This window comes from Prionailurus bengalensis, chromosome B1 (genome assembly GCF_016509475.1).
Source record: "Prionailurus bengalensis isolate Pbe53 chromosome B1, Fcat_Pben_1.1_paternal_pri, whole genome shotgun sequence".
Classification (NCBI taxonomy): domain Eukaryota; kingdom Metazoa; phylum Chordata; class Mammalia; order Carnivora; family Felidae; genus Prionailurus; species Prionailurus bengalensis.
In genome coordinates, this window is record NC_057344.1 from 51,812,246 (window position 1) to 51,839,666 (window position 27,421).

General features: G+C 50.3%; 1 protein-coding gene across 1 annotated transcript; it reads right to left on the bottom strand.

Moving 5' to 3' along the window:
• Positions 1–16,300: 16,300 nt before the first annotated feature.
• On the bottom strand, positions 16,301–23,490 carry SOX7 (SRY-box transcription factor 7). Its single transcript, XM_043565117.1, has 2 exons — positions 23,042–23,490; positions 16,301–19,130 (listed from the first exon to the last, which is right to left on the bottom strand). Exons 1-2 carry the CDS (start codon positions 23,277–23,279, stop codon positions 18,208–18,210), a joined length of 1,161 nt encoding a protein of 386 aa, XP_043421052.1. The 5' UTR covers positions 23,280–23,490; the 3' UTR covers positions 16,301–18,207.
• Positions 23,491–27,421: the final 3,931 nt, after the last annotated feature.

A 27,421-nucleotide genomic window follows, 5' to 3' on the forward strand; every position in this document is an offset into this window, starting at 1 on the left:
ATGAACACATAGTATTCCATTGCACTTGGCCACAATGGTTGAGCCATGCATAGACACATGACTCAAGCTGGACCAATCAAAATGCTCTATTCTCACCCCACCCACCATGCCCCCAGCCTTGGTGAGTGATTCATGGATTTTTTTAGAGGGCAAGCAGGGTTCTGATAAGAGCAGCAGTAACTGTGATTCCAGCCTGAGAGAAGGAAGACAATATACACAGGGAACCAGAAGAGAAAGAGGAGAGATTGATTGAGGGTTTGCTCCTTTATCCAGTCACCCTAGAGTCATCTCTCCCCGTCAGTGGTTTGAGCCAGTCTGCACACACCCTTTATCTGACTGAGGTCAGTAAGACAGGCAGGACAGAGAATGCTTCCCCCATGACAGATGAGGAAACGGAGCCAATAGACAGGTGAAATGATTGCTCAAGGTCACGTGGTGAAGTCTTAGCAGAAGCGACCAGAATTTCTACCCTCTAAATGAGAACTCTTGTCTCATCCGCTGCCTCAAAGGGCACCATCCCTGTACACATGTATACTACTCTGCGAAAATGTGTAGTGGTGTAAGAGTGACAGCCACTCTTTATTCTGGACTTGGAATGAGGCCACAGCATCCACTCTTTGATGCTGGAAAACCATTCAGGGTCCAGGGGACAGAACCTCTGCCCTTGGAATTTGTGCACACAAAGTCAAAAGGAGGATTTGAGAAACACTGGACAGAATTTACCCCACCATTATTCCCTCTTCAGAAAATGTCTACCCCAACAGCAGTGTCATCACCCCCTACTCATTCAGTAGGGTGTCTACCACAAAATGCATTACATCCAAACTTCTATCAACCGTAAATGCTTTATTATACCTCCTCACAGTGGTACTTGTAAAATGTCCTCTGAAGAACTCAAAGGGCTTTCTAACATTTCTAACATTTTTAACCTATTCAAAGGATTGAGAAGCCAGAGGCCACTCCCGGTACCCACATGTTTGAAATGAGGAGAGAGGTAACCCTTGGATCCTTTCTGAGGCTCCTTCCTGCTCTAACACTCTAAGAACATGGCAACATGGCTCCCAGTCAAGGCTCCAGGGCACCTTGGCCAGAGTGAGAACAGAGAAATAGTTTTCTGAACCTGATACAGTAAGACTATGTTACCCAGTCCCCATCATTCCCAAAGAGTTTCCCAGGATATTGTTCTTCCTGTGGGTTTCAGGCTTCTAGCAGAACTTGGAAATGCCACCTCCATGACCCCCAGAGCAAAGGAAGTGGCACAGCTCAAACCGGCCCAGAGCCTCTCATGTAAACCAGCCTTGGGTGTTTTCTTATGGAGGATTCCAAATGTCCTTCATGCATTTGCGAATGACTTAGGCCAGACAGGTAGACAAAGGTTTTGGAACTTTTCTAGCAAAAGGATAGAGCTATTGGTGCAAGTCGAGCAGTGCTGCTCAAGACTCTGCAAGAAGCGCTAACTTGAGTCAGTGCTGTCTGTCTTCATGACAACACCATTTGACCATCTTAGTTGTCTAGAGGCACTTACTTTCAAAATCTGAACCAGGAGATAGTTGGTGGTTGGGACTCAAAGCCCAGAATAAACCCCAGCCTTCAGGGGCAATTGAGATAGCCTGACAGCTTCATGGAGTAGCCACTGCCATGTGCTGAGAAGGGACACTAGACAGATCCTCAAAGGTCCTGTTATCCTGGATACCTCTTATGAGCTACGTCCTCTTCTTATGGTCTCATCTCTGATTTGAGCCAGGGCTATAAAAACCTCTTCCATACAGATTTTGTCCACTTCGTGCTCACAACACCTTACCGCCAGCATATGCCAAATGTCTCCTGTTTCCTGCCTGGGGACTTCTCTGATGTCACTGCATGGGGCACCGTCAGGAACCAGCACAGCACTCATGCATGCACATCCTGGAAGTACAGGGGGCTTAACATCCATGGAACAACCCAGCCAGTTGGAAGTAGGAGCTGTGGATAAATGCCTCTTTCTTCCATCTCAGGCAGACAATTCTGAGACACAACCTGTAGGACTCCTCAGAAAGTCCCAGGGGGATCAAGCATCAGTCACCCACAATGGTGGACAACTCAGAAGCACACCTTAGATTGGCTTTCCCTCCTGTTCCTCTATTTTGTCTTCATTCCTGCTCTCTACGATCACTTTCCAAACCACTACATGCTTCCAGCAAACCTTTGTCTTGGGTTCTATTTTGGGGAGTTGCATAGGCTGAGACACGTCTTCATCTTTGGATCCCCATATACCAGCACCAGCTTTGCCTATTTCTATTCTTTATTGCTGCATAACAAACTAACCCCATATTTAGAGGCTCAAAAAAATAATCATGATTTTGCAACTTGAGTAAGGTTTATGTGGACAGCTTTTCTCTACTCCACGTGACATCGGCTAGGGCAGCTCAACTGGGGCTGTAGGATCCATTCCCAAGATGCTTGAGCTCCATAGCCAGTAAGTTGATGATCAGCTGACAGGGAACTCAGCTGAGACTGTTGACACAGAGCCCTGATTCTCCTCCACATGGGCCTCTCCATGTGGTTGCCTGGATTTTCTTGCAACATGGTGGCTGGGCTCCAAGAAGGAGGAAGTAGAAGCTGACAGCCCTTTTAAAATGAAAGGGGCACACAGAGCATCACTTCCATTGTATTACACTGGCCAGAGCAGTGTTAGGTCCAGCCCAGAATCGAGGGAGTAGGAAAATTGAGCAGGGAGTGACAAAGCATTTTTAGTCCTATTTGATCTGCCACATTGGCACATAACACTAGGTAAATGAGGGTTAAATAAATGGTTAATTAATGCTGTCAACCATTACTCAACAATAATCTTCCCTGCACCCATACAGCCACTGTCACTCTATCTGAAATTTTAGAATATAATATTACCTTGACATTAACTTATTTGGGACTAGAAGGTTTTTTTGACTTAGGAGTCATAGAATGCCAGAGCTGAAGGGAGCCACTTCAGCCACCTCACAGTACAGCGGAGGGAAGTGAGTCCCAGGGAAAGGAAGGGATTTGCCCAAGGTCACTATCGTGGCCATTGACAAGGAAAACACCAACCCAAGGCTCAACTCTCCAGGCCCGCTCTTCCTACCACACTGTGCTGCTGGCTGGGAGAGTGCAGGAAACTCTGCCTATGATCCCTATCCAGTCTCTATCCCTGGACATGCCACACTCCAATCTGTGTGAACAGCTATTGGAAACTCTCCAAACTGAGCAGGGAGGGGAGCCCGTGAGAGGGCTGAGGGTGCTAACGTGGGGGAGGAGTTCAGATTGGATCTGATCAGGTCTCCCTGTGCATTTGTGCCCATCACGACTTCCCCAGCCCCTAACTGGTGCCAGCTGCCACCCATCCACAATCTGCTGCTTCCTCATTTCTGGAGCAGCTGAGGAACCCCTGGAATGTGCAAGGACCAGAGGGGATGCCAAAATAGTGCAATAAAAGTCATCTCTACCTTAATACTGAGTACCTACCAAGTGCCAGGCACTTTATCTCATTATCCTCACCTTACAGATGAGGAAACAGGTTCCAAGGAGATGGGGAACTGCCCTATAGTTCTCACCTGAGCTGATTAAGTAACTTTCCAAGATTCAAACCCTGACTTAAACTTAACTGTCCACCCTTTCCTCTAAATCAGCCATCACACTGATTTGATCTCTCTCCTCTAGAGGGTTCCATCTGGAGGAGAGGCCAAAACACCACAGGGCAATATGTGACAGAAGGCGTCAGGCCCATAGGCATGCAGGGGCGGACCGATCACAGGAGAGGCAGGATGCAGGCCCAGGAGGGCCCCAGAGGGCAGGCCTCAGGGATGCAAGGGTTCAGAGAGTGGGAAGGTGGGCAGGCCACATGAGTGGGCATAGCAGCAGCCTGAGCAAAGGCTCATTGCTGGGAGGAAGGGTGGATGGGAGGAAGTGGTGTCTGAGGTAAGGCTGGCTGCTGGAATCCCAGGGGCTCAGAAAACTGTGTGGGAATGCTGGGGGGTTCCTGTACTCCAAGTTCAAGAAGGGGAACTAGAGACCCTGTCCAGAAGCTGCATCTGCATAGCAAGCTCTTTGTTTTATAAATTGTGTGCTCCCTGGGGCACCATGACCCCTTCACAAAGCCTTGGTGCAGACAAGGATTGGGAGGAGAATACGGGAAAGGGTACTCAACATGAGGCTGTGACTTTAGAGCCATGTTTCCAGGGTGGGGAACCACTGTGATTCCCAGATGGGCAGTGACAAAAGGAACAGTGCTCATTTGTTAAGCGCCTGCTTTGAGTCACTAGATGACAGCATGAGACTTCAGTCCACCTATCATCCACCCTGTGGCGGAGTGGAGGGGGTCCCCATTCTTCTAGCTGAGGAAACTGAGGCTCAAGGAAATGCAGTGACTCACACTGCCTCTCACAGCTAGTGAGTGGAGGAGCTGAGAGCCGGGTCCCAGTCTCTGCCCTCTGTGCACACTTTCTCTCCCCTGCAGCAATGGGCTGGAAGGAGTTCAACCTGGAAAGGTACAGGAGACAGGAAGGCCACGTCCTGCACAGTCACAGTCTGGCTGGACAAAGAAGACGCACACAGGAAAATACCACCCAGAAGCACCCTGTGCAGTTTCTAGCAGAGGGAGGCATCTCCAGGCTCAGGGGCACCCCAGGGCCTTTGCCCCTCCTTCCCAGGAAGAGAGGTTTCCGCCCTGAGCAAGACAGCACACGTCAGAGGTTGAGGCCTCACAGCCCTGGGCCTGGGGCTGATTCCCAGCACTCTCAGGGCAGCTGGGCCAAGCTGCTGACTCACTAAGCAAACCTCAGACAAGTCACTTCCCTCCCAGGCACCGGCGTGGCATTGAAAGTGGGCATCCCTGTGTCCCTCACCGCCCAGATCCGAGCCTACACTCCCTGCACCAGAGAAGCCCTTCCCACAAGAGCTGACTGGCAGCTGGCTGAGTGGGGAGGGGGCTGGATGATATGGGAGAGGAGGGAACGTGATGTTTGAAAACTGACATTCAACGGGAAGATATAACCCACACTTAGAAAGTGAAACCGGTGCTGACTTGTTTTCATAACACACACCACTGGAAAGAAAGTTCTGCACACTTCTTGGGGAACATGCACAGGAGGGAGTCCTAGGGGTGGCTCTACTTCTGGAAAGGGGGTCCTGCTAAAGGTTGAGAAAGCCTGAAAAGTGAGGATTGTACACTCTGCTCATCAGGTGTGACGAGCAGGTGAACTGCTCTCTGAAAGAAGAGATGGGTCCTCATTTAGGGCAACTCGGACTTCAGCAAGCCACGGGGCCTTCATGGGGGGCTGATAGCATAGGGAACAGAGAAGCGCTCCAAGAGCCCACACCAGAATGTGTATCATCCATTTAGAGGCACGCGTTGATACACAAACATATTTGGGTTACCTTTTCACTGGTTAAAATGGTTTACAAAGAAATGTAATCCCAATATTCCAAAATAAAGTTTAAAAACACATTCATGTGAGTGTACACATACACCTAGAACAAAAAATGTCTGACAGGAATACAACACAATGTTAACAGAAGGTGTCCTTTGCGTGGAGATTATAGGGGTGATCTCTCTCTCTCTCTCTCTCTTTCTGTTGCTGCGTCTATGCATTTCCAAGCTTTCCGTATGTACTTCTATAGCATGGTTCATAAAGGGAATAATTAAAGGTTTTTTCATTAGGCCTGGAGAGGGTAACTTACCAAAGAGCTAAATTTACTCCTAAAACAAATCTAGCATCCTTCTTACTATAGAATTAGCAGCCAGCTCTGCACACACACACACACACACACACACATATATATGTATATATATCATTTTCCCACATGTGGCACCAATTTTTTTCCTAATTTGCCCTTGTGGGGACAATATTACAAATAGTTTTCATTCCTGACCCATGGCCAAGGGTGGGGTCTGAATGCGGGCTAGGAGGTGGCAGAGAGCCAGTGTAGAATTAAATTTTTCCAGGGATCATCAAAAGGTGACTGTCTTAGAAATTTGTACCACACCATTGATCATCTCCTGAACTATTCTCATGGCTTCTCTTTATTACCATATTCTGAAAACCCTTGACATAAACCAGCACTAACTGGCAAGAAAACTGAGTCACAGAGAAATGAAGCAGCTTGTCTAAGAACACCGAGCAGAGGACAGACCTGTAAGTGTCTGAACCCTGAGTAGCTGTTCTATCATCCAAAAGATATTGATTGGACACCTACTATGTGCCTGACATGAAATAGGTCCCATGGAATCAAAGATAAATAAGATGTCTTCCCAGATAAACACGTTCCCAGACTAGTGGGAGGATAGAGGCTTAAAAACAGAGAGATTGCCTCATCACACCATGGGTGCTGTGTGAGAGGGCTGTGGGAATATGCAGACGATGGGGTTGCAAACTCACTTGGGGTGAGGACTGGGTGGAAAAGGCTTTCTGAGAGGGGGAACATTTGAGCTGGGTCCTTAAATGTGAAGAGGAATCCACAGAGCCAAGATGTGGAGAAGTACATTCCAGCCTGAGGAGGCAGCTTGTACAAAGGCACTGGGGTATGAGGAAACAAGTCCTATTTAGAAATGTGCTGTGCCCAGAACATAAGCTGTGCTATGGGAAGTGAGTCAGGGCAGAAGGGGTTGGCCAGGAGAGTAGGGCCTGAATGTCTTCTGAAAAGTTTGAGCTTCACCCTGTAGGCCAAAGTGTAAGCAAAAGGGTGATCTATCTAACTTATGGAACCTCTAACTGGATTGAAGGGGGAGAGTCTCAGGAGGATAGCCAGTGGGTGGCTGTGGTGAGGGCCTAGAGTGGGGTTGAGGGGACAGCATCCAGGAGTCTCTACAGACTATGGTGGGATCCCAGCATCCCTCTGGAGACCAGTTGTAGCCTTTGTACCAGGTCAGACTTGACAGGGAGGTGCTCCTCAGTGTCAGGGTTACATGAGGACCTGCCAGGCTAGGCTCAGATGACAGAGGCTTCTTACCTCATCCTGTCTGGCCCAGCACCCTGTGTGGAGAGGTAGAAAGATCAGGTGATGTGAGTAAGGTGGGGCAAAGTTCCAAGGAGGAGGGGCCAGGGCTGTGTGACACATGGAAATGGGGCCAGACCAGGTATCTGGGGGCCTCATGAGGTAGCCTGGTGACAGAGGGTGGGCAGCAGTGCAAGGCAGCTGAGACAGGACTGGATGATGTGGTAGGAGGTGTTCAGGGCCTGGATGTCAGAGCCATAGCTCTGCTCAGGGTGACCCTGCCCGGTGACACCCCACCACTGCCACCTCCCTAGAGACGACTCTGGGCTGAGGCCAGGAATACAAAGGAGGGGAACTCCCCCCCCCTTTTTTTTTTGCTTCTCTTTCACAGGCTCAGAGAAGCAGGGTATTCTAGCTTGTGAAAACTGTTGAATTGAATTTATGGAAGCCCAGAGAGGGAAAGTGATTTACCCAAGGTCACACAGCAGGTGCATGGCTGGGCCAGCTCTGCAGAGCATAAAATGAAAAGGTGTAAATCCCAGTCTCCCTGCCTTCAGCCACCTCTCTCATCTCCAGGTATCCCATGACCAGACCACATATCAGAGAGGACCGCAAAGGCCTGGCAGCTTGGATGCTGGTGATCTCGCTGCCTAGGGGATTCCTTACCTCCCTGTGTTGCACCTGGGTTACTCAGGCTCAGCTGTGGTTGTGTGGATTCTCACCTCAGGAGCAGGCTGAGAAACAGCCCACACTCCTGGGCAGGAACCAAGAAAGAGCAAGTTTGTCTCTTGCTCCTTCAGCAGGGTCTCTGTCTGCTTACCAGTGATGTGACCTTACTCAGCCCCTTTGCCCCATCTGAGCATCAGCTCCAGGACCTGTGAAGGGACGTAATCATTCCTATGTCAGGATTGCTGTGATGATCACATGAAATACCAAACATGAAAGTGCTTTTTTAAAACAATGTTTACTGGGGCGCCTGGGTGGCTCAGTCAGTTAAGCATCCAAATTCGGCTCAGATCATGATCTTACAGCTTGTGAGTTCAGGCCCCATGTCAGGCTCTGTGCTGACAGCTCGGAGCCTGGAGCTTGCTTCGGATTTTGTGTCTCCTTCTCTCTCTGCCCTTCCCTGCTCATGCTCTGTCTCTCTCTCTCTCTCAAAAATAAATAATTAAAAAAATTTTTTAAATAAAAAAATTTTTTTAAATGTTAATTTATTGAGAGAGAATGTGTGTGAGCAGGGGAGATGCAGAGAGAGAGAGGGAGAGAGAGAATCCCAAGCAGGCTCCATGCTGTCAGCGCAGAGCTTGATGAGGGGCTCGATCTCATGAACTGTGAGATCATGACCTGAGCCAAAATTAAGTCAGGCACTTAACCAACTGAGCCACCCAGGTGCCCCAAAAGTGCTTTATAAATGGCAAAACACCCCCAAATGTGAAGGTAGAGGGGCTTCCTGGTCATCCACATGAGTGTGCATACTCAGATATCTGTCCACACCTGTGTAAATGCTTTCCCCTAAGCAAGTACATGTTTATCTGTACTGGGCATTAAATACTCCATTTGTACACTTTAGTTACCAAAAATCAGCTTCCCAATGAAGGCAGGGGCCAGGGAGTGGGTTGGGAAGCTGGTCTGGGGTCCAGACTGTGAGGAAGGAATGCTTGGGCCATAAGCTTACAGCCCCTCGTGGTGGGGGCTCAGCTGCTACTGGTGTTCTGAGGTCCTGGTGGGCCTTGTGTCTGTGACCGTGTTTCTGAGAAGTGCCCTAGCCTGGGACTCTGTCCTCCTTTTGAAACGATGTTCTCCGAGAAGCATCTCTCCCTCGCCTTGGGATCTTGGGATCCTACACACAACCCTTGCCCCCAACCTGGAGTCAAGGCACACTGGCTCCCAGGGAGGAGTCTAGCCCTGGGAGGACCAGATGGTGGGTAGGAAACCAGAAGAAGATGCTCTTTATGGGCAAAAGAGAGGGGAACACGAAGTGGGATCAGCCAGGAAGACAGTGAAGGGTGAGTGTTCTCCCTCTGGCCTCCTCCCCACCTCGGTAGGGACGGACTGCCCTCAGGGTGCCCAAACTTTCTCAGGGATGACCACCATCCCTGCTGCTCCGGAAGTACCCCAAATCCAGTCCTCAATCATGAATGCTGGGAGGAAGGGAGGCCTTTCACTTCTATGTGACTCTCCTCTCCTGGTTACAGGTGGGGAGCAATGCTTAGAAAGGGTCAGAGACTCACCCCAGCCACACAGCCTGTTGGCGCAGAGCAGGGCAGGGGCTGGTCTCAGAGATCAGCCCAACATCTTGCCTCCCAAGCCTTCTGCACTCTGCCCTTGGACGGCTGGCCGGGTGGGAGGGGGCTGGTTTGTGGACTGACTGTGAATAAACTGATCAGTTTTCTAGGCCCAAACTCCAGGCATGAGATCTGACAAACACATGAAAGCTTTGCCCCCCTTGGAAATGGTTGACTTTGGAGCAAGAAGGCTTCCGTTCTTGGGGGACTTGGACGGTAGGGCCCCGAGACAGACCGGAGTCCCTGGGCCTGGAGCCTGAGTACTCTGAAGGTGGGGACCTCTGGGTTGCTGGGCCCCAGCCTCATTTCCTGTGGCTGCTGCAGGGATAGGGGCGGGGGAGGAAGGCTCAGCCTGGGCGAGCTAATCTGGAGAAGTGATTTTCCTCCTCAGCCAGTCCCTCCCTGGGCAGGGCTCTGGGCAAGAAGGTAGGGCCAGTCAGGGCTCCCAGGGAGGGGCTGGCTTATCAGTCAGGAAACACTGGGCTCCGGCCACATCCTCCTTCTCCTCCTGGTCTCAGCAGCTCCCATGGGCAGGAAAACACTCAGCAGCCGGCTACTCCTCTGCCCTCTCAAGGCCCCTCCTACACGCCTTTGCTCGCCTCTTCATCTTCCAGCCCACTGGAGAGGTAGCGTTGAGTGTTGTGTTCTGCTGCCCTCAGAGCTCTGCCCAGGCACCTTGGCTTCCAGCCCGTCTGCTGCCCCTGACCTCTCTGCTGCCTCTCGGGGTCCCTACAACCTGGACACAGGGTAGGGAAGGCAGGGATGGCAGAAACGCAGCACAGGTCTCCAATGTCTCCAAGAGATATCTGGGTAGGCTCATTGGGCCCCTCTGGGCCAGCACCTGGCCCTCGGAAGCCACCACATGTTCCCTGAAGTGTCTGGTAACCCTAAAGCCATGTGCACCAGAATTCTGTCCTGTGGGAGGCTTGTTCCCAGCCTTCCTCTCCTGGGCCAGCACCCATCAAGACCTGCTGGGTTTCAGGAAGCACAAGAAGAAACTTCTTTGGAGGTCTCCTAAAGACATGTTCATTCCCACAGCCACTTTTTCCCATTACCCTGCATCCCTTCACCTAGGCCACTAGCCCCTGACCACTGCCAAAACCCCTGATCCATCAGAGAGAGCCATGGGGGTAGCCTCTCAACAGCCCCATCCCAGCCACCCTGCTTGTCTAAGGAAGACTGACCACCTCAGTCCTAAAGGGTTTTGCCCCCCCCCCCCCTTACAGCTCTCCCTTCCACAGCCCTGCACCAGCTTTTGCTCTCAGGCCCGTCCCCTAACCTCTCTGGGCTTCCTTTCTAATCAAACCTGGGGGTTGACAACATGATAACAATGATTCCCTCCAGCTCTGACCTCCAGTGATTTTTTTTGAAGGTCACAGAATTGGGGCAACAATCTCCTAATTCCAAGCCTCATGTTCTTTCCAGTAAAACAGAACTATTCTGTTTATATGAGGGTACCTGGATGGACTGACGGCCATCATGAGGACAAATCAGCTGATCACACTCTGTGTTGCAGATTTTAAAGCTGCACACTTTCCTTGACCTTCATGGCACCCTGGGATGTGGGGGTGGTGCTTCTGCTTTTCAGGGAAGGGAATGAAGAAAAAGCACATTCTCGGACTTGTCAGGTAGGAAGGGAAGAGCCATCTATGCAGCTCTCCGGATTCTCTGACATGCTAAGAACTAGTCAGCTTGGAGAGACACGGGCTGGAGTAGGTGGACATCTGTGGCTACTTGACCTCTTCACATGACCCGTTACCCATGGAAGTCACAGCCCCACCTTTAGATTTTGTCCTCAGAGCCTCTAAGACCTAACAGCCAGCACCCTGAGGCCTCTGGAGCTTGCAAACACTTCATTCATCAGAATCCAGTGGTTTTTCCAGAATCCAGTGGAACATTGTTGTTGTTGTTTTTAAAGTTCATTTATTTTGAAAGATAGAGAAAGCAAGCAGGGGAGGGGTAGAGAGAGAAGGAGAGAGAATCCCAAGCAGACTCTGCACTACCACCATGGAGCCCAACGCACGGCTCAATCCCACGAACCATGAGATCATGACCTGAGCCGAAATCAAGAGCTGGAGGCTGAACCTAGCCGGGCCACCCCGGCACCTCCATATTTGTTATTTTAAGGTTCCACCCACTGTCCCACTGAGCAGCTCCTCAGAGTAATGGGAGATGAGTGACCAGTGGAAAGATGGTGAGCAGGGCCAGGGAACCCACCGTTCAACCCAGCTGTGTGACCCTCTGAGAATTGCCCACACCCTATGCCTGCATGCGGAACATTCATCAAGTGCCCAGAGCTCACACTCCCACTCCTTGGTGAAATTCCCCACCTCTCTCGCACAAGGAACCTACAATGAGACTTTCCTCCTCCTGCCCCTCCCACATCCCTACAACATTCACTCTCTGATTAAGGGGAATGCAGACCTCAGGGAGGACCTGAAGGAAACCACACCCTACCCAGGCCTCAGATACAGCCTCACAGCAAGTGAAAGAGTGTGGCCACCAGCCTGCAGGATGAGGACTAGCTGAGCAAGACAGGGACAAATGTGTCCCTCTCCACAGGTGATGCCAAGCCCACACAGACTTGGACTGCAGCAAGAAGGATTTAGGTGAGGTAGGAGAAAGAACTTTCTGATGGTGGATGCTGTTAGACTAGCTTCCAGAGAGAAAGATCCCTTTTTCTAGAAGACTCTCAGATCAAATGGAAGCTCTCTGCCAAGAGTGTCCAGACAAGGAAACTAAGTGAGTCATCTGTGATCCTCCTAGGCATATTATGGGGGTCCTTTCCCCTTATTTCTCCCACACAAGCAAACCCCACTATGACAATCACATGGATCCAGAGTTTTCAAACTAGTACCAGCCTAAAAAAAAATCTGAATTGTTTAAAGAAATCTAAAATAGGGGCGCCTGGGTGGTTCAGTCAGTTAAGTGTTCAACTTCAGCGCAGGTCACGATCTCGCGGTCCGTGAGTTCCAGCCCTGCGTCAGGCTCTGTGCTGACAGCTCAGAGCCTGGAGCCTGCTTCACATTCTGTTTCTCCCTCTCTTTCTGCCCCTCACCTGCTCACACTCTGTCTGTCTCTTTCTCAAAAATAAATAAACATTAAAAAATAATAATAAAATAAAATAGACAATAGGTATCTTGTACATGCATATAAAGTTTACAATTTCTCAAGTGCCTACAAATTCACCATCTCCTTAGATGAGAGAACAGGTCCAGGGATTTACTCAAGTCTCAATTAAAATCCAGTGATGGGGTAAGATCAGACTCTTCCCCCAGGTCCAGAACTCTGAGTGCCCTCTGAATGCAGCCAGCAGTGCTGATGGTGATCTGAAGGACTCTGGAACCAACCCAGCTGCCTTGCTGATAGAATAATCTGTTCCCCTATATCGTAACTTGATACTCAGAGAAGGGCATGCCATCCATTGTGGTGTCTGGGGAAAGGAACACTCACAATTTGCCAATGGAAACCAGCAGTGAGCACAAAATAGGTCCTCAGGAAGACAAAGCCACCATGACAAGTAGTGTCAGTCATATGTGGTCTTCAGGGGTTTTAATTCTTCTCACTAAGAAAGAGTCAGTTCATTCTGGGAATTGAATGGAGTCATTTTGTGCCTTCGCTACCAGTTGAGGCTCTTTGAGAAAACCAACAAACAAGCAGTTTGAAGGAAAAAGCTATAAACTTGTTCATTTGTCTACCTAGTGATACCCTGCTGGAAATGTAGTCAAAGACATGAACAAGTAAATGTTCACTGCAGTGTTATTTATAATGGAAAAAAATAGGTAATCTAATAGCAAGGAGGCAGTCAGATAAATTAAGCTACATCAATGCTCTGAAGTACTGAGCCATCATCAGAAATAATAATACCAAGACAAATATCAATATGGCAAAAATTCTATAACAGGATTTTGAGAGAATAAAGCCAAATACTAGTGGTATCTATATCTACACTATGATCACATGAGGCACAATTTTGAACACAAATACAAGACTGGGAGTTCTGTATACCAAAATGAATGTATTCAAGAAATAGTTATGTCAAAGTCATGGAGTGATCAATTTTTCTGTTTTTCAAAAATGTTCCATATTGACTTTTCAACTGGAAAAAAACAAGCTTTTGCAGAAAAATTAAGCTTAATATCATAGGAAAAATTTTACTTAATATTAATGAATAAAAACATCTATTATGAAAGATATATGTACATGTAGAACTAGACAAAAAAAATTTTAAAGACTGGATGGACATATGTAAAAATTTACCAGTAATGTCTCAAAGTTGTGGATAATAGATGATCTTTTCTTCTCTAAATTTTCTACAAAGACTGTCTCTTTTGAGAATTTCAGTATCAATAGAAGATAGATGATAGGCAGACAAAGATGGATGGATGGATGGATGGATGGATGTAAAGATGATAAATGGGTATGTGGGGTGGGTGGATAAGTGGATGGATGGATGGTTGGATGGGTATATTAAAAAGATGACAGGTAGATAAGTACGTAAGTAGATAGGTAGGTAGGTAGGTAGGTAGATAGATAGATCTCTTTTCTTCCTTCCTCTTCCTCTCCCTCCCTCCCACTCCCTTCCTTCCAAATCCCTTTCCTTGAGATGAAATAAAAAGCATAATTTTCAAAAGGAAAGTAGGCAAATTACAAATGTTACAAACCATCTGTCCTCAGCTCTTTTCAGTGCTCTAGAATGGGATGGGAGAAGAGATTCCCCTCTGGTGCCCTTGTGCCCATTCCTAACCTGTTTACTACAGGCTACATTCTAGCAGATAAGAGTGAATAGCCATGGATGCATCATATCCAGCCTCAGAGCCTTGAGAACTACACACACAAAGACTCCAGGGTATTGGTGTCCAGGGAGATGGGTGGGAAAATTAGGGACCAGGAGCTTTTAGATCTTTATCACCAAGATTAACTGGAACATCTCAGATGTTTATGCATTTATCCATTCATGTTACTGTTGAGCAGCTACTATGTGTCTACAGTGCTGGGGAAGATGCATATGGGTGGATGATTCCAATGCCAGGCACTAAGTGCTGTAACCAAGGCCTGCTCAAGGAGGACAGTGACTGGCCCCTCTTCCAGGCAGGGCTGGGGACATGTAAGCTGAATTTGGACAGTAGACAGGTGATGGGAGTGAGGGTCTCCCCCGTTGGGGAAGACCACTGGGACAAACACAGAAGTATCAGAAAGGAAAATATTTCAGAGAACAATAGGCTTTTCGTGCAGTAGGTACACCATGGTGGGGGGTGTGGGGGATGCTGTGAAAGGCTTCTGGAAAGAGGAAGAAGGTTAGCCATAGGGGCACTCATATGGGGCCAAGCCAGGTGTTGTGGATCCTGAAGCTCACACAGTTGGAAAGGCGAGGGGGCAGGGGATGTGAATACATTACCAGTGCTAATAAGTGAGAATCCTGGAAGCATGATCCTCATTGCATTCACATGACCCCACTTCTGTGCTCACCCTGGGCGCCATGGGAGATGAGCAGGTACTGAAGTATCTTAAGGTAGAGTGAAATAGTAACATCTATATTTTGGGGGGAAAAAATGGACAACCGTGCATACCCATCAATTCTCATCAGGCAAAGAAAAAGGTGCTCTTGTTACTGGGGGCAGGTGGGTTCTCAGAATGAGCAGCTAAAACTCTAAAGTACTCCTGGCTTCTGGGCACAACTGTTTCGCTCATAGCTGAGCCAAAGTGAAAGAGCAGTCCTGTGGCCTGCCTGTTTCCTGCCCTCCCAGAAGCAGGGACAACGCCCCCACCCCCACCGTAAGTCCTGGAATGAAATATGCCCATTTGGCAGTGCTGAGGGCCGATGTCCTGTGCAGACACTGCCCGAGGAGTCCTCCAGCCAGCTGATGACCCTGCAGACTGCCACTGTCAGCCAGCCACAATGACTGGGCCTGGATGGCAATGAATTCGGGCCTCATCTAACTCTGACCCCATACTTCCTCTTTGTTCATTCTCTCTTTCTCTGGGCTGTGAGAGGCATGAACTGGACTACATGTAATTCCATGCCATGGTGAAGCGCTAAAAAAGGCATGAAGCCTCTAGCTATGAGACCATTTGGCAATGCTGCCAATGAACAAAGGTATCTATGAAGTGCTGGAACCCCAGCCTCCCCTAACTGAGCGGGGTGAGCTAAACTGCACCCCCTCCCACTGGGCCTCAGTGTCCCGGGCTGCACAAAGGGGTGGATGGGTGACAGGGCCTCACTTGAGATTGTGGATGAGAATTAGCTCATAAAACCTGCCATAAATCTCCCTACAGCTATAAAATGCTATTAAAGTAATGACTATAGATTATGATCGGAATTGAAGGACAAACATATGCCCATTTTGGCCCTCCCAGAACCCACTTCTTGGCCCAGAGAGCCTGGGAGAACACGAGGCTGCCGTTGAGTTGAACAAGTTACAACTGCTTCCCCACGGAGAGGAGCCAGGCATGGTGACCCGCAAGGGGACTAAGTAATCATCCGTTTTTTTCCAGGCACTTCTTGGCTGGGATTTTAATCCTAAACCTCACAAGATGTTACATCCTCTAATTACCAATCTGAGTGCTTCTCTGCCTTCTCCACAACATTCCACTGGGTTTGGGGGAGGCTGTGGTGTCTTGTTATGCTACATCGATAAATGCATAGGAAAGAGGGAAGACTAGGCATTTTTCTAGATTATTTTGAAGAAGGAAAAAATGTAGCAGCCTTAAGGAAGCAAGTAATTGTGCAGAACTTACGTCCTATCTTGAGAGCACCTGATAATCACCTCATTCCACTTTACAAGCGTGAAGTCATCCTGAGGAGAAAATTATTCTGCAGGTAGGTTATGAACTATCCTTTTCTTTCAAAGTGAATCATAACAATATTGTTTCCAACATGTCAAATTAGGCTTTATCTCTTCACCATAATTCATAAAATAAAATAAACCACCCCTACAAGATAATTTAAAAAAAAACCTTGATGTAGAAAATATTTTGACCAATACCATAAAGTAGAACTGGGTATAATATCTATGCCTCCCTTGAAAACCTTTTCTGTTCACAAAACTCTATTTCAAATGATAGCATGGTCATGGTACAAAAACATTTATTTAAATTAAATATTTTAGACAGATCAATATCTACAACCGTTCCAAAGCATGTGTAGTTCTTACTAAAAAAAAAAAAAAAGGGAGGGGGGGAACAGTTTAGCTTAACGTCTGTGATAATGTTTTACAAGATTATTAATATACATTCTGGACTGCACCAGCCAATCATATTGTCAATGATTTACTATTTATTACCAAATGTATATACAGCAATAGCATAAAGATTAATTATATCTTATAAGTAATTTTACAGTAGGACTCCTTGGAAGAAAACAAAGGATCTCTCAACAATATAAAATATAAGCTGAAAATAGAATATATAAAACACTTACATATTTCATACAGGCAATAATAATATGCTGCAATTAAAAGACAGACAACTGTCTTCTTGCTTGTTGCTAGTTATGTTCCTTCAAAGGAGTTTTGAGAAAAGGATGAAAATGTTTTTGGGGTGGGGTCAGGGCTCAGAAACATTTTGTGGATCACAGTGCGTTTCTGTTCTTTGGGAAGTAAGTATAGTGAAGGAAGTTGTTTTGAAGTGTTGGCTGAAGGTGTTACCAAGAACTAGCTGGCTGGTGAGGAGACCAAACTCCCACCGCAGCCATAGGAATCATGCTTAGGATTTTTAAATTAGGGGATCTTTGAATTCATGGCCAATTCAGGGGTGGAGGAAGAACAGTGAAGAAGAGAAAAAGAAATCCAGGAAAGGAAGAAGGGGACTCAGAGACAGAGAGAAGGAAATTCCTTTTGCACCTGCAGAGGGGGAGAGTATGATGAAATTTCGCTCAAGAAATCAACATATCTAGATTGGAGGTAAGTGACATTGCTCTGTAGGTTCCCAGCTCTTTGGGTCATTAGGAGCAGGGAGTTGACAAGAAGTTGCCAACATCAACAAGAGTATCTGATTTAGGCTGCACAGACATGCATTTAAGGGTGTGCATGAAAGTGTGTGTGTTGTACGTGTCCCACAAACACTATATATTCAGGCTGTGTATATTCTCTTGAAATGTGTGTGTAATAAAAAATAATTTATCTTTCAAAATATGTTTAAAAAACAATAGCTTGAATTCAATCCTATTTTCGGTGACGCAGGCAACCCTAGTGGTTAATTTTCCAAATCAAGATGGGTGTTGTTTCTCAAGTCGGAGGAGTCCTTTTGAAAGACTGTGATCATTTTGAAAGGCAGTGCAAGCAGAGAAAGCCACGTGTTCTTGGGCTATGCACACAGAATTATCACCAGGTTGGCCGTCAATGAACTTATTAGGTCAAACTTCGTTTTCCTTTTAATTAGCCTTGAAACAATCCTAGATCAGAAAACCTTGGAGCGGAAGCGGCCTTAGATATCAAGTCTGTGCCCCACTTCCTAGATTGGGGGCGGGGGGGGGGGGGTGAGGGGCTGGAAGGGGAAGAGAGACGAGTGGGAACTAACCCTCCCAGGAAGAACTGGGACTGGAGCGGGGGTCGCCTGGATCCCAGCTCAGGGATCTCCTCACCGGGAGGACCCATAGATCAGGACGGCTGTGCCCCATGTGGCTGTGTCAGAAGCTGGAGATGTATGAAAGCCGCTGGGATTTCACACATTTGTTTCCGTGACGGGGACCTGGAGATGGAAAGGAAAATCTACCGGGAAACCATCTTTCAGCAACTAAATTGCCTTATTCCCCGGGTGCAGTCAATGAGAACCCATTTGAAGGAATACCCTCAAAATGCAGGCTGCCGGGAGTGAAGGGGCGCTCAGATCCTCAGAACCCCGTTCTGCCCCGAGGACAGGTCAGACCTGCACACCCGGCGGCTGGAGGAAAGCTGCTAGCGCGGCGCCATCGGCTCTGCTCAGTGCGCGGGAAGGAGAGGGCTGCGGCGAGGCAGGGCTGGGCTGGCTGCCCCGGACTCTATGACACGCTGTAGCTGTTGTAGTACGTGGCCGTGGCATCAGCCAGTACGGAGATAAGGCTGGTCTCTGTGGGGCCTGTCGATGTCACCTGGGAGACCGGGGCATGCCCATTGAGAGCCACAGCCCCCGCAGCAGAGTCTGGGTGGCCAGGAGTGTTCAAGTACTGGTCGAACTCATTGCGATCCATGTCCCCCAGGAGTTCCACCTGGCTCAGCTGATCCAGGGCATCAAAACCGGGGTGCTCGGGAGGAGGGGAGAGCTGGCCCAGGTGGGCGTGGAGGTTGGAGTGGAGAGGGTGGTAGGTGGTAGGAGAGTAATAGGCAGGAGACGGGGGACAGGCGGGTACAGTGGACATCATAGAGACGCCTGGGGACTGGCCAAGGGCCAGGGAGCCCAGGGGGTGACCGCAGTGGAGGGGGTTGGGGGCGTACTCCGGTGAGTAAGGGGGCCCCGGCAGGTGGGGGATGCGGCGGGAGTGCGCATGCTCCTCCTGGCAGGGAGAGGAGAAGAAGGTCTGCTCCGGCTCCAGCACGTCCAGGGGCGACATTTCCGGGGGCGTGGGCAGCCCGTAGGGGTAGGTGTCCACGCTGCCCGGGGTGCCGCCGCCGCCAGCCGGCCCTTCGTGGTAGCAGCCCCGCAGGCTGGGCAGGGCGGAGCCCGCGGAGTACTCACCGCTGTCCTCCTTCTCTCCTAGCGCCCCCCGGCCGCCGCCCCGCTTCTCGGGCAGAGCGTTCTGGTCTCGGGAGAGGGAGCTCAGGAGGAAGCCTGCGTCCACGCGCTTGCAGAGGCGCTTGGCCTGCTTCTTCCTGCGAGGGCGGTACTTGTAGTTGGGGTAGTCCTGCATGTGCTGCAGGCGCAGCCGCTCCGCCTCGTCCACGTAGGGTCTCTTCTGGGACAGCGTCAGCGCCTTCCACGACTTTCCTGCTCACATAGGTCAGAGAAGGCCACTTTCAGCATCCGTGCGGCTTGGGGAGGCCGGTGACCTTGTCCCAGGCACTCGTGCCTCCCAGCATCCACACTGACACATGCCCTCAGCCTCCGGCCCTCATCCCACCCGCGGGTTCCCCCACTCCACAAAGGACACAGAAGACACCGCGCCCCTCGTACCCCCTTCCTAGCACCCTAGCACTGTGAGGCCAAGCCAATCTCTCCCGCTTGCATCCTACAAAACCACTCAAGTCAACAGCGGCCGCCAACACATCACCTCTCCTATAAATGTGCGCGATGTGGGATTCACGGTGAAGGGCCCACCAGACCCCGGGGTCAGACACAGGATAAAAATATATAACGACTACATTGACTTGGGCTCTTTTTTACCCTTCGTGGACCAAGTCCACAAATCATTTGTGCATTTTAATGAAAACTCTCTGCCTTTGCTGATTATTGCTGCCTCTCAGGAAATAATGCTATATTTATTTATGGCATAAATTTCACAGGTCTTCTTGTGAAGGAACTCAGGCTCAGTCAATCGTTTCACATATGTAAGTAAATTACAGGATCCCACTTAGGGTAACAGACCATTATCCCTCATATCTGAAGGTCAGTTATGACTCTGCCATATAAAGACAATGGCCAGAATGCTAGCATCTACCTGCAACATGCACATATACATGCATGCACAGGCACGTGCACCCCCCTGTATGCACACACACACACACACACACACAGTGCATGCACACACCTGTATGCACAGGCACACACACACACACACGCACAGGCACACAGGTGTGCCAGCACACACTCATGTCAAGGCCTCCTGCCACCTACTTAGTACCCTTGCACTATGGCAGGGGGCAGCTGCTCAGTCTTTGATTCTCTTTGCAGAAGCAAATTCTTTAACTTCCCTGGGACTCTATTTTTCACACTATAAAATGTACTGTGATACTATCCAATGCAAAACTCTCTAAGAAGCATCCCATGCTTGTATCCCACGGATGCTAAAATGGTGGTTTCACTTGTATTTTCTATTCATCCTTATTCCCTTTTGTATCTTTTTGTAAATTGCTTTAGCACCTCTCTCATCTGTCTATATTCATTGCATATCCCTCTGGCTGCTGGTGTTCTGAAAGTCATTTCTGGACCCCTTAGATTGTTACCTCCTAGGGCGGACTTGGGATTCTGCAAATTTAAAAGTTCCCCACATGACTCTGATGTATCCTAAAGTTTGAGACCTACTGGTCCAGAGGGTAAGCATCCCCATCCCCAAGCCCTGTAAGGAAAGGGGCCACATGTCCTGCCCCAAGCCCTCTGCACAGGGCCCAGTGCAGAGGTGTGTGTAACTGCTGCCTGGGTACCCGCACTGGCTGACTCTGGATGCCTGGCCCTCAAAGGCACTGGAGGATGACAATTGTTAAAGGCACTCTACCACTGGGATGAAAGTTTATAACTGTTGTGACAGAGTCATCAATTAATATAATTAGCTGTCACTTAAAAGGGCAACTTGAAAAGTGTGAGGAACTCTGGATTTGGGGTTGGTCAGCAGTTCACAGCCTGTGGCTGAGACTGCAAAGTTGTTGCAAGAGGCCCAAGATCCAGGCACACCCCACACCCTGTCTGTGGACTGACTATAAATTGGGACTCTAGTTTCTAAGTATACATGGATGTCATAGTATTAATAAAATATTCACTGTAAATACCACTAAATGTAAAACTGTCTTTATGTTCCTTCTCATTCATAGTATACTGAAAATGGGTGCTACTGGGTGACATTTTTAATGTTGAAGATGGGAAAACTTACAGTCAAAAGAGTTGGGACTCTTTCCTAGGTCAGAAAGGAAAGGGCTGGGCAAGATCATAGAGTAGAAGTAGATCATCCTGCCACCCCCTTATTAACAAGTGTAGAAAGTCTGCATTTTAAAAATATGTTGGTTCCTCTTGCCCAGGGCCAGGGGCTGTGTGGTTAAGCAGGAAGGAATCAGTGTCTTTCCTGCAAAATGAACTATAACCTCTGGAAGTCTAAATGCAAATTGCCAACAGGCATCAGCTCGCTAGAGGCATTTGTCAGGCAGGTCTTTCTGCCTGCCCTTTCCCTGGGAGCAGGCAGCCTGGGTGGCAGAAGGTTCCCCAGCCTGAGTTCCTCTCCCACCTCTGGCCTGGGCCGCAACAGAAACCTCACTCTGTCGTGGTCACAAGAGCTTCACTTCAGCAAGAGGCACAGTGCCTGGGCCCACTGAAAAAATGTGGAGAGGTCCACAAAAAAAAGTGTTTTCATTTCTTTAGAAACCTGGAGAAAAAGGGGTGCCTGGGTGGCTCGATCGGTTAAGTGTCGGACCTCTGATTTCAGCTCAGGTCATGGTCTCATGGTTCCTGAGTTCGAGTTCAGTATCAGTTCTGGAGGTCAAGCCCAGTATCTGGCTCTGCGCTGACATTGGGGAACCTGCTTGGGACTCTCTCTGTCTCCCCCTTTCTCTGCCCCTCCCCCACTCGCACTGTGTGTGTCTCTCTCTCTTAAAATAAATAAATAAACTTAAAAAAGAAATCTGAAGAAACAAATGAACTTTTAGATAAATACTTTACTGTTGTGTGTATTAATATGTTTGTCTTTATGCCACCGGAGCATGAAATATAATTTTAAATATTTTTATGAAGAAAGCGGCTCATGGAGACACTGACCCACCAGTGTGTCCTAAACACATCTAGCCAGGGGGCTGGCCCATGGGTAGCAGGCTTTTTGAAACCAGCTGCTTTGAATGGACGCCTGGACTGCAGGAGGGACCCTCTCTGCGGACCAGCAGGTTTAGCCAGCAGGAACATGGGTGTCAGCCCTCACCGCCACAGTTCTGAGCTCTAGAGGGAAAAGGAAAAAAAGGCTCAGTTCTGGGCAGGGTGGGGTTGGGGAGGGTCAGGGCAGCCTACGGTGATCCCTACTGTCCCTTCCCTCAGGTCCTGGCGCCCACTGTGCCTATGAAATGCTTTGAAAGGTTTCCACCACTTAAAATGAATAAAAATAAATCGAAAGGCAAAAAGGTTAGGAGTAGAGCAGCAGAGCGGCGCTGAAAGTGCTCAGCTCCAGACGTGGGAGAGAAGAAGCCCTGACGAAACCCGACTGGAACTCCAGTTTTTCGGATGTGACCTAACATCCTTTCTCTGGGCTCCCCCGGTCTGGCGTGTCCCTGTCCCCAGTCCGACTGCCCCTGCTGGGACTGCGCAGCAGCCCTGGGAAATTGGCGGGCCCCGGGACAGACCTCGCTGGCGGCCCTGAGCATCCCAATCAAATTATCTACGCTCCTGCGATTGAGAAATACATGATCGAATCGAGTCTCTGCGTACTTTTCGCTCTTGGTTTAAAAATTAAGTTAAAGAAGGGCTGCGTTCCCACAAGCTCTCTCTTCACGAATATTCGTTAATAATAGTTACAACCACCTTCCGTGATTGTGCCAGTGGTAAAGTGAAGGGGATGGTGGGTTTCCCGCTTCGGCATTCCCAGCAAACACCGGTTCCACCCGGCCTCCTCTGCGTTTCGGTTCCAACCCGTCTGTGCGCGCGGGTCTCCGCTATTCCCTGGGACCCCAAATTCTGCTCCTGTTACCGCCAGTGGGCTTCCTGGCCCACCCTAGTGGGCCGCGCGGTTTCACTTTGGGCCTCGTCGAGGTGTCCCTGCTCTGAATCCCGGGCACTGAGCGCACACCCACGCTCGCACAGATGCCCAACCTCGCCCGCACAGACAGCGCCCGCGCTCCCCGCGCATACCCACTCGCGGGCTCCTACCCACGCTCCGCAAGCTCGAGGGCCCCCCGCCCTGCCCGCAGCCGCGAGCCCCCGGCCCGCCCCCGCCCGAGCCCCCAAGCCTGCCGACCTCCCGGGGCGCCCCGCCCGCCGGCTTGCTTACTCACCCAGCATCTTGCTGAGCTCGGCGTTATGCAGGTCCGGGTTCTGCACGGCCAGACGTTTCCTCTCGTCCTTGGCCCACACCATGAAGGCGTTCATGGGCCTCCGGATGCGGCTCTCCGAACCCTTGTCCCCCGGAGGGCGGGGGGCGGCCGGTGGAGACAGCCCATCCGACAGCTCGGCTTCCAGGGCCGGGCACTCGAGCCCCTCGGGCCACGGGTAAGCTCCCAACAGCGAGGCCATGGCCGCACGGGGGGTCCCCTCGTTTCGCCTCGCCGGGCAGGCGCTGACCTGGCCCTCGCACGGGTCGGGCGTCCAACTTGGCTGGCAGCCGCGGCCCGTCCCCTTATTTATCAGCTTCGGGCGGTCGCGTCCTCCAATGACTCTCGAAGGCGGCGCGGCCCCTCCCTCCGTCTCGGCGCGGGCCCACTCCCAGCGTCCAGGGCCACCGCGTCCCTGCTCCGACCTGCCAGGAGGGGGAGATGGGAGGGAGGGCCACTTCCCGGCGCCCTCCCCGGCCCGCCCCTCTGCCTCCAGAGTCCCTCCTGGGAATCCTTGCCTGGACGCCCCCAGGAACGCCTCTCGTCCCGCCCGCTCCGGGTGCAGGTGTGGCAGAGCCGGGAGGCTGGCGCCCCCCGCAGTCACCTCGCCCCGGACCGGGAGCCAGACTCCAGCCCCTTGTCCCGACTCTCGATGGCCTCCCGGAGCCAGGCTCCACCAACTCCTCTGGCGCCTGGAATCCCATGAAGAACCGAAGCCAAACAGGTTTCGCTGGTCAGGGCCAGGCGCGAGAGACATTGACCATGAATCCTCCCAGAGCAGCCCGTGAACTGTTCTTGAGAGAACATTTCTACTCTTTTTCTAAAACGACCCAGGCTTCACCAGCCTCGCCCCCAGCCAACTTTGGCGGCCAGAGACTGGCAAGGGTTGGGTCTGCACTCTGCATGGGATTCTATGCAGCGCTCATTAAGGACCTCCTCGACGCCCCCGAGACTCCCTGGCTGTCCTGAGGGCTTGTCTGCGTTCTCAGTTCCCCTTTATTCACTCCACCACTAAGGTCTCTTCTTTAACACCCTTAGTCTCACAACACCCTTGTCTCCAATGTCCTCAAGGTCTCCAGCCCCCTCCTCTCTAGCTCTTCCTTCAGGGAATTTTCTTCTGGTTGTATTTTCTCTTTTCTCCATCCTGCTCCTTAGAATGGTTGTCCTGGCCCTCCCCTCCCGCGTTCCCCTATGACTTTCTGAGTTCTTCTCTTGACACCCCAGAGATAGGCCACTGGTTCTGGGCTTGAGCTCAACTCCGAGGGTTGAAGTGTGGGAGCTTGGCAGTCTCTCCAAGATGCCAGATGCCTGCCCCCTGCCCCAGAGGACAGCTCTTTCCATACCCAGCTTCGTGTGGGCAGGGCCATCCTGCTGGCTCTTACTTCAGCTCCGGCACACAGTAGGCACTCAGGAACCGCCAAATAAGTGAATGAATAAGTGAGTGAGTAAATAAGGCTTAGACACACCCTACTGTATAAAATGCGGCAATCATAAAGCTTGATCAGATCCTGGAATTCAATCTACAAATATTTACAGAGCCCTATCCCTGTTCAGGGCTTAGCAGAGGTGACCCTGAAAGGAGGTAGCATTGTCGTGGGAGGACAGTGGGAGGACCTTGAGGTCTGAGTCAGGACCTGTATTCAGTGTTTGATCACTTAATGTGTGACTCTGGGCAAGTCAGGTATCTCTCTAGGCCTTTTTTCCTAAATCTAAAATGAGGACGATGATAAGACTTGAACTAACAGGGTTGTTGTGAAGATTTGGTGAGATAATATATGTGAAAAGTTAAGTTCTACATGATGCTTGATGTTAATATAACTCTAGACGTAAAGCCCTGTAAATTCTAGGACCAAATTCAATGTCCTAGTGAGCACTGAATTCACAGGTGCCTTATGTGCAACGCGTGCTCCTGGACGGGCCCCACGAACCCCAAGGCAAGTGGATAGAGAAATGCAACTTCTCCGTGTTTAAGTCCCGGTTTTAACCTATAGAGCCCAGGATAATTTTTATCCCAGAACGGGCCTCTCCTTTTTGGGCAGAATCCAGGAGCAGCAAGCTAGGCCCATGTGCTCCACCAGCTACTCTCACGGCCAGTGTGGTCAGCAAAGGGAGCAGGGCGCGGTGCTGGCTGGAAAGTGGGTGACCAGCAGCTGGGAGAGCATCCTGGAACCCAAGGTGGAGCGCCGGGGCTGGCTGGCGCCAGAGGCAGAGCGGGGAGCGGGGGAGAAGGCGGGGTGCGGAGAGAATGTGTCCACGGTCTAGGCGGACTTCCCTACCCCGGGAAGCCTAGGTCATTTCCCGTGTTGGACCCCTCTGCCAGAAATTCCTCAAGAAAAAAATCCCCAGGCCAGAATACTCTAAGAGCCGTGGGGAGCTAGGGCAGCGCCAGGCCCGGGGAGGGCAGGTCGTTGGGGAAAGGGGGTAAGGAGAAGGGATCTCATCTGGGGTACTTGAGCTGCAGTCGTGGACTCTGGAAGAATTCGGCTTCCACCCTTTGTAAGCCCACCGCCGCTGCTGGGCGCAGACTGTGCTCCGCCGGGTCAGCGGCCTCTAGTGGACAGCGCCCCTTTGCCGGCCGAGGGCGTTCCCACTCCCGCCCCCCAGCCTCTGGCGCGCTGCCAGCTGGAGCTGAGCGCGCACGCAGTGGGGCAGCGCCCAGGCACCAGGTTAGGAAGAGGCGCGGGCCCCAGGTAGCGCAGAGCGGTCAAATTGGATTCCTGATACCTTTGGCAAAATTGGAGAAAACAGTAAGGGCGGGCACAGAGAGATACAAGTTGTGATTGTTTCCAGTCGTTTAATTTCTTGCATTTTGTCTGGAGGGAGCGCGGGAGACCAAGTTCCCCGGAACCTGGGCATTAACTGCCGCATGGCTAGCACGGGCGCCGCCCTCCGCGTGTGAGCTATCTGCTCACGGGAACCTGAGCTCTTTTGTTCGCTCCATACCTTCACATCTTAATTTGTACGCACGTATTGATTCACCTGGGTAACTTTATGGGAAAGTGCCCTGGGGCAGGCGGTGCTAAGGGATGCAGGTCCCTGTGACCCCTCTGCCTTTCTGGTCACTGCGACCTTCGGTCCTCCAGAACTCCGTGTAGACCTCAAGCATCGCCAAAGCCCAGGGCTCGGAGGGCTGAGCCGGAGAGCCAAGGCGGGCGCCCTATATCCGCCAGGCATCCCCGACAGCTGCTCTGGCCCGCGGTGGGGGGCGGAGGGGGCAAGGCGAGGCCAGTTGTTGGTCCAGAGGCTGAGGCTCATCGGTAGAGGCTCCGCTCAGTGAATCTGCAAGCAAACAAACCAAGGAGCCTCCAGCAGAGACAACGGGATGGGATGGGGGTTTCAGCAGAAATCGAAGAGCAGAGAGTTCCACCAGCAGTCTGTGTGTGACGACTCAGGGACACAGTGGACACTGTGCGAGTACCACGCAGCAGACCTGTCGGGACACAGACGCAAGTGTTCCTTTTCCTGTGTGTAGTGCGTGAACTGTGCTCTCTGCTCACTCAAAAGACTTTTGCTTTCTTTCTTTCCTTTTCTTTTTCCTTTACTACTTCTGTGCTTCCCTTCCTCCCTTCTTCCCCTTCTTACTCCTCTCCTCCCCCCTCCCCTTTTCCCTTTCTCTGCCCTCTTTCCCATGTCTTTCTATAGCTCTGTAATTCCTTGAACTTGGGTTTCCAGAAACACAGAACTTAAAAGTCGGAAACCCTGAGCATAAATTGCTGCAACTTACTAGCTGTGTCATGAGAATTCATTTACTTGATCTCAACCTCGATTTCTTCATCTGTAAAATGGGGATAAAATCAGGATTACTGATATAGTATTTGTGAAATCACCTCCTATACTTTAAAGAATTGTGAAATGTTACAATAAATGGATGACATTTTAAATGAAATTAATTGGGCTGGGCCTTCAAAACTTTCCCCTCAGGTTTTCCTTAATTGCTTCCAAATCTATGAATTTTGGTTACTCTAGGAGAAGGAGAAGGTGGGGGGATCAGGTACACATTCCCTGCTCTGACCCGCAGCTCTGGCACCAGAGCTCTGGCCCTGGACCAAGCATAGCCCTGGGCTGGTGAAGCCACAGCCACCAGCTTTCATCTCTGCAGTGGTTTTGTGTGTGTGTTTTGCTGGTGCTCTTTGTCCCTCACACCAGGCTGGGGGTTGAAATTATCATCACCACCATCATCTTTGCTCACACTAATTTATCTGTCCTTGATTGACAGTGTTTGTAAAGGTCACTTGCTGACTCATTTGGGCCACCTCACAAACACTCTGCAAAGCAGGCTGCCCAAGTTGTATTATTTTTTTAAATGTTTGTTTGTTTATTTAGAAAGAGAGAGAGAGAAAGCAC